Raw genomic sequence first — 12,323 nt, 5'->3', positions numbered from 1 at the left:
CTCTTGAGAGGGGAGTTCAAGCCATTCACATTTATTGAGAGAACTGATAAGTGGGGTGAATTACTGTTTATTCTGTTGGGTTGCATTTTGTTGTTTTGTTTTCTCTCTTGAGCCATTGTGGAATCTAGCCTTTGATCTTTAACTTTTGAGTGGTTTTACATTTGTGAGTGTTTATTTTGCTCATCCTTGTGTAATTCGGTTTTGAGTACTTCTTGGAGAGCTGGTCTTGTCTTGGTGAATTCCCTCAGTCTTTGATTATCTGAGAATGTCTTTATTTCTCCTTCATATATGACACTTAGTTTTGCAGGGTACAACATTCTAGGCTGAGAATTATTCTGTTTCAGAAGAGTGAGAATGGGGCCCCAGTCACTTCTTGCTTGTAGGGTTTCAGTTTAGAAATCTGGAGTTATTCTGATGGGCGTTCCTTTGTATGTTGCTTGTTTCTTTTGCCTTACAGCTCTTAGAAGGGCCTCTTTAGTGGATATTTTGGTCAATCTGATGACTGCATGACGTGGTGCCTTCCTATTTGCAATCTCCCTGGTGTCCGTTGAGCTTCTTGTACCTGTATATCTAGATTTTTAGCAAGGCCTGGGAAATTCTCCTTTATTAATTCTTCAAATAGCTTATCCAGCCCTCGAGTGTTTTCTTCTTCACCTTCCAGAATCCCTATCACCCTCCAGTTCAGTTTTTTCACATAAACCCACATTTCTTTTAGGTTTATTTCTTTTGTCTTAATTTTCTGCTGGATCTCTGTGACTGACTTGTTTAATTGGAAGGAGTTGTCTTCAATCTCTGAGATTCTTTCTTCTGTTTGATCTACCCTGTTCTTGAGGCTTTCCATTGTGTTTTGTAGTTCCCTGAATAAGTCCTTCATTTCCAGGAGATCAGTTTGATTTTTCTTTAATATTTCAATTTCTTTAGTGAATTTTTCTTCATAAGTCCTAGATTTTTTTTGTGGTTTCTTTGTGTTGGTCATCCATTTTTTCTTGAATATCATTGAGTTTTCTTACAATCCATGTTTCAAATTCTTCTTCTGTCATTTTAGTGTTCTGAGTTTGGTTAATGTCCATTGCTGGGAAGCTGTTGTTCCTCTTTGGGGGTGTGCTTTCCATTTAGTCTTCATACTTCCAGAGTTCTTTCGCTGGTTCCTTCCCATCTGGATCAGTTGTTCCTTCTTGCCTTTAGATTTTCATTTGGATAATGACATGCCCTGTTTGGTCTCTGAGCCAGTAGGTGGTGTTTGTGGGTGAGATTCCACCACACCCTTTATGATGAATCAGTAGATGCAGTAAAAGTGTGTGCAGAATGACCTCCCTGTCAGTAGGTGGCACTTGCTGGGAGGAGCGAGCTGCAATGCTGTTTTTGGTTCCTGTGGCTAGCTCTTGTTCCTCTGGAGAGGCCTTCTTGTGCCTTGGGTGGTGGGTGGGGCCCTGGGACTTCCAGGTGTGTCCTTATTCTCCAACTCAGTGGGGGGAGTGAGTCTGGGTGGGACTGGGTTGGCTAAGCCTGCCCTCAGGCTCCACAAATGCTATTAGCAGGGGTCAAAGATCTATTCTTTGTTTCTGTGCAAAGCTGCCAGGAAGGGCTGAAATGACTCCACTCAGCTGAAAGTCTGGGCTTGGGGGGTGGGGCTGTCTGAGACCGGCACTCTGGAGCAGGTCTCGCTCCCCTCCACCCTCCCCCTCTCCGTGTCCTCTCCCAGGCCTCTGCCAGCAAGCAGGACCTCAGGCCGATGGATCTCCCCTGGCTGTGACGTGGGCCAGGAGGTTCCCTACCCAAGATCGTAACCTGCGTTGGGTGCACAGCCCTCTTTTGGGAGGAGAGTTGCCACTCTGGCACGCTGATCTGCCCCTGAAGGCACACACTCCTCAGTAGGCTCTTTCACATATCTGTCTTCTGTGCTCTGGGGCAGTGTGATCCTGATCTTGGTGTATGGGGTCTGGTCTGCAGACCTGTCCCCTGGACCCTGGAAATCAATCCCTCACCCTGCCAGGGGGAGGAGTGCTGGTCTTGAATCACCTACAGGGTGCCCAAGCTGGATTGATTTCACTCCATCTCAGCATTTGCCTCACTCTCCTGGAGTCCCCAGGCAAGTAGCACCTGGGAGGGCTGGTGGTAGGGAACTGGCAGTCTCAGTACCCCTCAGTCTGCTGTAGGGCCCCAAAAGGAAAGGTCCCATTCCTTGGAGATGCCTCCGTGTGATGGCTAAATTGTCTCTCTGGGCATCCACAGGTAGGGAGGGGGAAGGAGAGAATGGAGTAATATGGCGTCTGCCGATAGGCTCGGTTGTGTGAGCGGGGAGGTGCCCCAAGGGAGCTGGGAGCCTGGTGCCTATAAGGGTTTTGGATGGGCGGCACCAGAGAAAGAAAGACAAACAGAGTGAAAAGGGCAATCAAGGAGGCTTTATTGGGGGAAGGGGAAAAAGAGTACTCCCGGGAGAGGTTCACGGGTCCCGAGAGAGAGGGCCTGAGAAGTCGTGCCACCCAGAAGTTTTGAGCGCGCTTATATAGGTTTTAGAGTTGGAGGATGGGGGTTTTTTCTGGCGCGAAGAGTTTTAGGGTGGGTGTTGAGAAGTAGGAGGGGCTGGTGGTATGAGTGGATTCCAGGCGGGGTGGGTGGTATGTGTGGATTCCAGGAGCCCAAACTTCTCTTCTCTGGGTGAACATTTAGGTGTGGTTACTCTTTCTTCTTTGGGGAGGGGAGGGATGCCCGCCATGAGGCTTACATTCTGGCCTTTTGGTTATGATGGGCGCCACTCTTTCTGACCACTTCCTGCTGTGAGGGGACATAGTCAGGGGCTATGGGCCGGAGTCAGCTGGTGGAGGGGTGATTGGTAGGGGGAAGTATGGATAAAGAAGTAGTTGGTTTACTGCCACTAGAGGTAGCTCCTGTAGGTGGCGCTGGAGGAACTGTGTGAGAGATATCAGTCGGTCTCCGGTGGCTGAGGCAGATATCTGTCTGTGTGGGCACGGAGAAGCTGCCTGAGGAGAGAAAGATATGGGAGATAGGAGGCCAAGGGTGGGGGCTGGGCTGGAAGATGATGGTTAATGAGAAAAGGCCGGCTGTACACAAGCTCAAAAGGGCTCAGATAAGTAGGATATCAAGGAGCTGCCCTGATCTAGGTGAGAGCCAGGGGCAAGAGGTGGGAGAGGCTGTAGGCAAGACTGAGGAATCTGGAGAGAGAGAGAGAAGAAGAAGAAGGGCAGAGGTTCTGGAAGAAAAGTGGATGGTGGTGTCTAGTTTGGTTAATAAGTCCCTTTCCAATAGTGTAGAGGGACAGGAGGGCATGATAAGGAAGGAATGGGTGATGGGGCGGTCATCTATGAGACAAGTTAGGGGACTGCTGGTGGGGAGCTGAGAGGGATTGACATCAATAGCCATGACCGACACCTGGGAAGGATAAGTAGGGCCTGAAAAAGAAGGCAGGACAGAGTAGGTAGCCCCCGTGTCAACCAGAAAGGACACTGCCTTACCTGCTACCTTGATTGTTACCCTGAACTCAGCGAGGGTGATCGGGGTCGCCGAGTCAGGGCCTCTTTAGTCTTCGGCAGCCAGACCCAAAACCGCCATCAGTTGGTCTAGGGATGGGAGAACTGGCTCTCTGGACTTCTGTCCTGAGGGGCAGTCATTTTTCCAGTGTCCCTCTTGACCACATGCCGGGCAAGGCTTGGTAGGTGGACGTGGCTGCAGGCACCGCTTGGCCCGGTGGCATTCCTTAACGCATTTGAAGCAGGTGCCTGGTGGAGTGCGGCTGGTCACCTTAGACAAGGTCGATGGCTTCTCGGGTCCCACCAGCCACAGGGCTGCAACCAAGGCTTGGGCTTGCAGGTGTGCCTTTTGGAGGACATGGGCCTCCTTTTGGGCCTCTGCCTGTTTATCTCTGGAATTAAAGATTTTAAATGCCATGTTCATCGGATCTCAGATAGGGGTCTGAGGGCCCTTCTCTGCCTTTTTGAGTTTCTTTCTGATATCAGGAGATGACGGGGTGACCAGAGTAAGGCAGGGGTCTAACGGGAGGGTGGCTGAGAGAGTCTGGGGAATCTGAGAAGGCCGAGGTGGAGGCTGCTGGAGAGCGGTCTGAGGAGGTGGTGGGGAGGGATCTGGAGAGAGAGGAGAGTTGTGAGCCAGGAGGACCTGTGCAGGGTTACAGGTCTGACAGAGAGAGGGGCAGGAGCATAAGTAGAAGAAAGCCTGAAGGGTGTAGATAGCCTGCGGGCCATGTAGGGGAGACCTCAAGGAGTTAAGGGAAACAGAGAGAGCTGAGGAGGCATCTGGAGAGACAGGAAGAGACGGTGCTGGGTGATGAGAGGACAGTGTCAGGGAGAGAGAGAGAGAGAAAAAAAAATAGAGAAATAACAAGAGCACAAAGAGAAAAAGGCTTGGACATATGGGATCTCTGACCATTTGCCATTTCTGTGACAAAAGTTGTCAAGGTCTTGTAGGACATTGAAATCAAAAGTCCCATTTTCAGGCCATTGAAAGTCATTGTCCAATTTATACATAGGCCAGGCAGTATTGCAGTAAAAAATGAGGCGCTTGGGCTGGATATCTAAACCCAAGGTCTTTAAATTGGCCAGTAGACATCCCAGGGGCATCCTGCAGGGAATTTTAGAAGATTGGCGACCCATGTCGCCCCAACCCCAATGGGGGAAACAAACAGGAACAGTTTCTTGACTACGGAGGCAACAGAAGTCTGGGGGACATCTCCCCCAAGACTAGTGCGCTGGAACAGAAAGGGGGAAGAGGAATTCAGGCATCCCCAAATAACCTCAAGCCCCAGAACAGGAGAGCCTCTGACGTGGGCCCATGGTTTAATGGACCAGAACAGGATCTGGTGGGGGGAACAGAGACTCCCGGTGGGGGATTCAGATTGAGATAACACAGGGTGACTCACCCAGGCCAAGGTTGAGGTCATTAATTAGGGACTTGAAGGCAGTCGGTGGAGGTCCCGGTCCAGAATGTGAGAGTCCAAGAAAGGGGTGGCGCAGCCAAGGCCTCGAAACGGGCTGGTGCAGCCAAAACACCTTTCCCGGGTTTCGGCACCAAATGTAAGGTTTTTGGATGGGCGGCACCAGAGAAAGAAAGACGAGCAGAGTGAAAAGGACAAGCAAGGAGGCTTTACTGGGGGAAGGGGAAAAAGAGCACTCCTGGGAGAGGTTCATGGGTCCCAAGAGAGAGGGCCCAAGAAGTTGCGCCGCTCAGAAGTTTTGAGTGGGCTTATACAGGTTTTATTGTTGGGGGATGGGGTTTTTTTCTGGCGCGAAGAGTTTTAGGGTGGGTATTGAGAAGTAGGAGGGGCTGGTGGTATGAGTGGATTCCAGGAGGGGTGGGTGGTATGTGTGGATTCCAGGAGCCAAAACTTCTCTTCTCTGGGTGAACATTTAGGCGTGGTTACTCTTTCTTCTTTGGGGAGGGGAGGGGTGCCCGCCACCAGCCTTACAGTGCCCTGTCCGCAAGAGGCTCACTGCTCACCAGCGGCAGCTGTCTCTGGGCTGGTGATGGCAGGTCTCTCCAACCGCTCAGGAGCCCACCAACAGTCTGAGATGCAAGGGAGGGGAAAGTTATCTGCTCCATCTACCCTTGTCGCTGGTCTCCAAGCCTCTCGGGAACATTTCTCCTTCCAGTTCTCCTTTGCAACATCTTCCCGTGGAGTCTCCTATAGTTTCAGGCACCCTTTCTTCCAACCCTCATCCAATATATGTTTTTCTGCTAGTTTATTTTTTTCACTTTCTTCTAAAATCTGTCTTTTTTGCAGAGACAATCTGGCAGCTTTTCTCGTCTGCCATCTTGGCTCCTCCCCTCCTAAAGTCCTTTCCTTTCTAGTTCGTGTCAATCTAGCAAGAGGGCTATCAATTTTGTTTATCTTTTTGAAAAACCAACTTTTGGTTTTATTGATCTTCTGTGTAGTTATTTTGTTCATTAAGCAGGTTTTATGTTCTTAGGCAACTGCTTCACATTGGGAAAGCAGAGGAAGACATTCGATGGTGCATTCCTAATACTGACTTCACTGGGCCTCATTTCAGTTTTGGAAACTTGGTGAAATGAAAACTCAATTAATTTCCCTTCTCCAGCTCTATCTGTCACTCCAACAGGTTCACCAGAATTGCATGAGGTGTAGACAAACCAACCAGGGTGGGCAGCTGACTCTAGTGTGTACCGGGAGCCCACCTTAGCCCTATAAAAGATGAAGGGCCGACGTGCTTTTTCCTTCTGGGTAGCAAGTTTGGTCAGTTTCTTCTTCTATGAGGTAAAAGAGATTAATTAGATAACAACACAGGCTTTGAAAGGGAGAAAAAACCAGCATGTGTGCTTGTGCTCTTGCTCCAGGACTTTGCATAGGACAGGAGGAAAAGATGGAAGGCAGGGTGGGCCTCAGGGACTTTGGGGTGTCAGCCTTGGTACTCTTATTTAAGGAGTGATAAGTAATCATGACTTCCTTCCCATCCCTCTTCTCTTCCCAAGTTAAAAATAAATTGGAGAGAAATGCAGCATCAGACAGACATCAAAATATCAGCTCTATCATTTTAAAAGTTAGGTTAAAGAATATGGCTTATATCTGCATCCAAAATTGGGCTTCTTAAGGTTTCTCCCTTCAAGTGAAAGGATGCTCCATCTAGGACCAAGTTTGCAGAGCAGACACACTGCCCTCCAAGCAGCTGCCTCACAACCTCCAACCCTGTAGTGGCGTATCAGGTCCTGACCCACGTGTACCACCTGCCTACTCCGGGCGGGCCAGAGTAGGAGGGAGCGAGCCCATGCAGGGCAGGCACCGGGGTGGAGGCAGGGGCACCTGCATTTATTCAGCTCCTCTGCCAAGTGTCCCCATTGTGGGGCATCCCTCCACCTCCCCCAGAAGGGGCAAGGAAACAGAGAAGGGGGCAGGAAACTCTTCTGCCCGGTGCTTCCAGAAAGGTGGATGCTCCTGTTATATTGGCCACGATAAGAATTTGCAGGGAGAATAAGAGGCATTGAGAATCTTGGCCTTTTACTTTGGAGTAGCTGTGGGTACCAGAAGTTGGACTGGAACTCTCACCTTCAGCTGAAAGGATGGCTTGCTTTGTCCTTTGTCCTTCTTGCAGCAGAGACAAAGCTCTCCTTTAGAGACCGCCAAGAGAATTGGACTTCCTTCATGGCTTGAGCTCAAGTGCGAGGCTAATACAAAGAAGGTCTCTGGAAAAAAGACAGAAAAGAGATCAGTTCTCAGAGTAGGAGAAAGTCCCTCCTGTCTACTGGGGTTTCAGGCCTAACAGATACCCCTTATCCCCTTGACTGTGGTCAGAGTCCCTCTGCATCACACTGGTCCAACCTCCTCTTTTTCCACAGCCTGGCATGTGGCTCCTTCTTCCGGCTCTTCCAGAAAGACTCCCCTCATATCTGGCCGTTGTTATAGACCCTCTGTCCAATTCCTAAGGGTCCCTGGGGCTCCTCCTCCCCACTGCCACCATCTGCTGAGGGTGGGATGTGGGATAGCACAGAGCTGAGCCCACTTAGAGGGAGGACTTATCCTGGCTAAGTGGGGACAGAAAACACAGCCAAGACTGTGAGTCACCTGGATGTATGTTCGTTTTATTTGGAACTGCCATGAGGGTCTCGCAATCCAGGATCAACACTTTGTGATCCTGGTCATGAATGCTGAATTTCTCCGGCGCTCTGGCGTTCAATTTTGCACCTAGATCAATATAACAGATATCAACACTTCACACTGAGAATGAAAGACTCAGCCCTTTCTACCCCACATCTGAGGGGTCAAGCCCCAGCTGTCTACCCCGCCAGGTGGCTCAGACATCACAGCCACTGAATATTTCTTACACTCCCAGGCTTCCTGTCTTGCTGAGACAAGCAATTTAGCATTGTGTGTAAGCAGTGGGTTCTAGATTTGGACAGATGTGTTCAATCCGAGCTCTGCTGTAGGACCTAGGACAAGTTACTAAATCTCTCCAAACCTCAGTGTCCTCATCTGTGAAACTGGAGTAATAAATAATAGCACCTACCTGAGAGAGGAGTTATGAGGATTAAAATGCTTACTCCAATTAATAGCAATTAGCCTGAGCAAAGAAAGTGTCTGAGGTGTAGAAAAGATTCAGGACACATAAGTCATTGTTCTTCTAACTCTCCTTCCTGCATCAGGCCATCAGCAGTTCCTGGGGTGGGACAGACACCTGCACTGGCTGGGCCAAGGAAGACATGATAGAAGAGGGTGGGGATTGAAGCAGGAAGCCCCCAGGAGCCCAGCATGGTGCAAGGCTGAGCTGTCACTAAAGGGCTCCTTCAAAAGGCCACATGGCTTGCACCTGGCCCCGGAAGAGGCTCTTCCAGCGGGCAGGACCAGCCATGACAGTGGCCAGAGGTGCCCAGGACGTGGGCTCCTAGGAACTCATTCAGGTCAGGCCTGCCTAGAGTGGGGTCCTAACAGGGAACCTTTCATACTGGCCTCTGATTGGGCAGGCCGCAAGGCACTCAGTGAGGAACACAGACACTTGTTTGATGGAGGACAGGAGTCCCCATGCTGGGCCAGTGACTGTCAGGGCTGGTGGCTGTAAAATGGCAAATACGGTAATATGATAACACTGTGTATGTTCTAATATAGGCATCTGTGATAGGCAATTATAACGTAGAGAGTAATTCTAAGGTGTCATTCTTCTCCCATGCCATAAGCACATGGCCTCAGGCAGGGTTTCTCATCATGGAGTGGCCTCCTGGCCTCCGTGTGCCCAGAGGGTGGGGAAGGACTCCTCCTGTAACACCAGCTTTCCTGTCACCTCCTCCCCACAGCCCTCCTCAGCCCCGCCGTGCAGGATGGCTTCCTCCCTGGTGCCGTGGCACTTTGCACTTGTCACTTGTACCTTCACAGAGCTACTGCTGTCCTTGTCTCATCACCCTACAGCACTGTGAGCTCCCTGGGAGCAGGTTCCCCGTCTGACAATCCTGTGACCCTCCACAGCCACCCCCACAGCATCGTGGACACTCGGTATTCTATGGAAGGGGTGCGTGGCCCCAGGAGAGATCCTAAGTAACTTTACAATGATACGGGGACAGAGGAGATGTGTGGTTTTCACCCTGGCTTATATCAGAATCTCATCAGGAACTTTTCTGGGCCCTACTCCAGACATTCTGAGTGCACAGGGCACGTACATGTGGATCTAGAGCCATTGAACTAGATTAACTGTAAGTCTTTCAATTTCCCATATTTTGATGTGCAATGAACCACTTTCAGAGTGTGGTTCAGGAGGTCTGGTTGGTGCTAAGGCTCTGCCTTTCTAACAAGCCCCAGGCGCTGTTGATGCCCCTGGTCTGAGGACACCCTCTGAGTGGCATGGCCTAAGGCAGTGGTTCTCAACCGTGGTTGTACACTAGGAATCACCTGCTGGGTGACACTTTAAGACCATGGATGCCTATGCCCCACACCCCCGAGATTCTGCCTCAGTTGTCCTGAATCAGAATTCAGAAGTTGTACTTCTAGCACCAGCACTGTACTTTTTTACTTCTTAAATAGTAAATATTTCTTAAATCTCCCTCTTTCACTTCCTTCTCCCTCCTCTCTCACCCTGACTTGGGCCCACATCATCTCACACTCAGGTGTGTGCAGTATCCTCTTGACTGGTGTTCTTACTCATCAGTCCTGATCGCTAATCTGACCTTCAGATTTCTTCTCAAGGCCTCTGTGGAGGTGCTGTGGTTCTAAGGCACTGGTAAGTACTTTCTGTAAGGCATGGTTCTCAAACTTTCATGTGCAACACAATATCCTGGAAGGTGTGTTAAAATACAGCCCCTTGAGCCTCAACCCAGAGTTTCTGCTGCAAGAGGTCTGTGGTGGGGTGAGAATTTGCATTCCTAAAGAATTTCTAGGAGCTGAGACTACTGTTGGTCCAAGGTCCATGCTTTGAGAACTAATGCTCCCAGATTTCAGATCACAGCCTGGAAAAGACGCTAGGATAGGCCCACCAGACGGGCTTACGTGGTTGGTTCCCCTAGGTGGGGCACAGTGCAGACCAGAAGCCAGCAGCCTTGTAGCTGCAACAAGACTGGAAACACAAAAGCAATTTCAGCAACAACAGCAGCAGCAGCAACAGTAGTAACAGTGTAAGCAGCCTCTCCTCGCTGTGATGAGGCAGCTGCCGGGCACCTTTATATACCTGGTCTTAGTCGGTCCTCACTGCCATTTTACTGGTAAGGAAAGTGAGGAAAGTTCACACATTAACCTGTGGCAGAGCTGGGACTCACTCTGAGGTCCTCTGACTGTCCCGTGCAGAGGGAGGTGATGGGCAGCCTTAAGCCTGAGTTGGGCAGACAGATGTCATAGTACCTTTAAATTTCAGCATCTGCTGCTTACTACCTGTGTCACCTGGGGCAAGTAACTGCCCCTCTCTGCCTCAGTTTCCACACCTGAACAGTGATGGTGCTAACAATTTCCTCCTGGGGTTGTTGTGAGGTGCACATGGTGTGTGTGAGGAAGGTTCTGGCTCCCAGGGCAGCCACCCTGAGCACTTGGTGGTGGGCGGGGATGGGGGGGTGTCCCCCACTGCCACACACCTGCTCATCATCAGTGCTGTGAGGAAGTCAGGGTCTCCAGCCTCTTGACTGTGGTCAGAAGAAGCACCTGGAAGGTTCCCAGGCACAACACATTCCTTCCCCTGTGCTTCTTAGTGGGTGTGTTACCTGCCCCTCCCTGGGGAGGCAGAGGCCCACCCTGGGCTCATCTTTCTTGTGTTCTCTCCTGACAGGATTTGCTTCCACAAAGAAAAAGCCTTAGCCCATCCAGCACCCTTAGGTGACCCCAGTCTACAATTCTCCTGCCCTCTCCCAGGGCCCCACGGCACCCTCTTCCACCTCCGACCTCGTCCTCGGCCCCCATCACCTCACCAGGGCCTTACTTGAGTGGGCAGAATTCACGGAGGGGACACTCAGGCCTGGCTCCAGGGGGCTTCCAGCCGGGTCTGCAGTCAGACAGTGAGGTTAGCAAATGTGATTGGGATTTCCCAAGGATTTAGGGGTGTCAGGGACCATGTAATTCCTTCTTTTCTGTGTTTGTATGCTGAGAAATACTAGAGCAGAGACAATAATGACATTAAAACTCAGCTTCCCTGGTCAAAAATGTTGGAAAATAGAGATGAAATAGCTCAGGGGTTTGGCCTCTGGTGTACTACAAGCCTCCCCAGTTATAGACAATCATTTGGGTCAAAAACCTGCTCTTAGTGCTCCCCTTGAGCTGACAACACCCAAGTGCCTTCCTTCATGGAGCACTCCTAAGCCCTGCGCATGGGGCATTTTCCACCCCAGCTTCAGAGAATCCCTTCTCATCTGCGGCTTCTCTTCTGCCTGGGCAGGTTAGGAGGGAAGAGATGCATTTAGAGGGTATAGAACCATCCAGTTGGAGGGCAGGATTTCAAAGCCCCTGTCTTTAGGTGGGGATGACCCATTCACCTGCCACCCGATGCCCCTGGGCACCTGTGGCAAAGCTTCCTTTGCTCTTCCAGGATTTTTCTTGCCTAATTCATTTCCCAGGGAAGTTCTAAAGCTCACTTGCCATGTAAGGTCAGCAGGGAGGAGCTGGTCCGTGCACAGCACCTAGCAAGGTCCTGCTTCAGGAATTACACTTTGGCCCTGTTGTGGATTTTTACAAGAATCTCACCTTCTGAGCAGCACCAGGGTTCGTCTTTTCCCCAGTCTTCAGAGTCCATTTTCACTTCTGAGTTCTCCTCCAACGAGGACATTTTCAACGTTGAGTTTTTACTCAATAGAAGATGGGATGAAGTGCAAGACCTGAGTGGACAGAAAGGGGACCCGTTAGGGCACCTTCTGACCCCCAGGCACCTTGCTGGGTGTCCCTTATGCTGAACAGGCCACCAGTCTTGCTCTCTGCTTGGAAATGCCCACTGGCCCCTCATGCGGCCAGACCCTTCTGTCCGTCAGTCCTCCAAAGCGTTTTCCAAACTGTGGCTCACAAGCTAACCCACGGGTCATATCATTTTTGTAGATCTAGACATTTTATAGAAATGAAATAGGGTGGAAAATTTCAAAGTGCATTGCTCTAGTCCTGGGGCTGGCAAATCATGGCTCACTGGCCAAATCTGGCCCACTGCCTGTTGTTTTGTTTTGTTTTTAATAAAATTTTATTGGAACACAGCCATGTCCTTTTTTACATATTGTCCATGTCTACTTTGAGGCTGCAATAGCAGAGTTGAATAGTTGAGAGATCATCTGGATAGCAAAGCCTAAAGTACTTAACCATCTGAATCTTTCCATAAAAAGTTTACTGACTCTGCAGTAGCCTGGTCTTTCCCTAACAAAAAGCAGTTTCTTTGCAACCTCTTGTCATGAAAAAC

The 12,323-nt window shown here is 50.1% G+C and overlaps 1 protein-coding gene across 1 annotated transcript; it reads right to left on the bottom strand.

Moving 5' to 3' along the window:
• Nucleotides 1–5,919: 5,919 nt before the first annotated feature.
• Nucleotides 5,920–11,711, bottom strand: IL37 (interleukin 37). Its single transcript, XM_012656765.1, has 5 exons — nucleotides 11,630–11,711; nucleotides 10,872–10,934; nucleotides 7,550–7,669; nucleotides 7,034–7,170; nucleotides 5,920–6,240 (listed from the first exon to the last, which is right to left on the bottom strand). The coding sequence occupies exons 1-5, from the start codon at nucleotides 11,709–11,711 to the stop codon at nucleotides 5,920–5,922; spliced, it is 723 nt and encodes a 240-aa protein (XP_012512219.1).
• Between the last annotated feature and the right edge of the window lie 612 nt (nucleotides 11,712–12,323).

This window comes from Propithecus coquereli, unplaced genomic scaffold, assembly GCF_000956105.1.
Source record: "Propithecus coquereli isolate 6110/MARCELLA unplaced genomic scaffold, Pcoq_1.0 Scaffold519, whole genome shotgun sequence".
Lineage (NCBI taxonomy): Eukaryota > Metazoa > Chordata > Mammalia > Primates > Indriidae > Propithecus > Propithecus coquereli.
The sequence above is the reverse complement of the archived record's forward strand: the minus strand, read 5'-3'. Positions and strand labels throughout refer to the sequence as shown.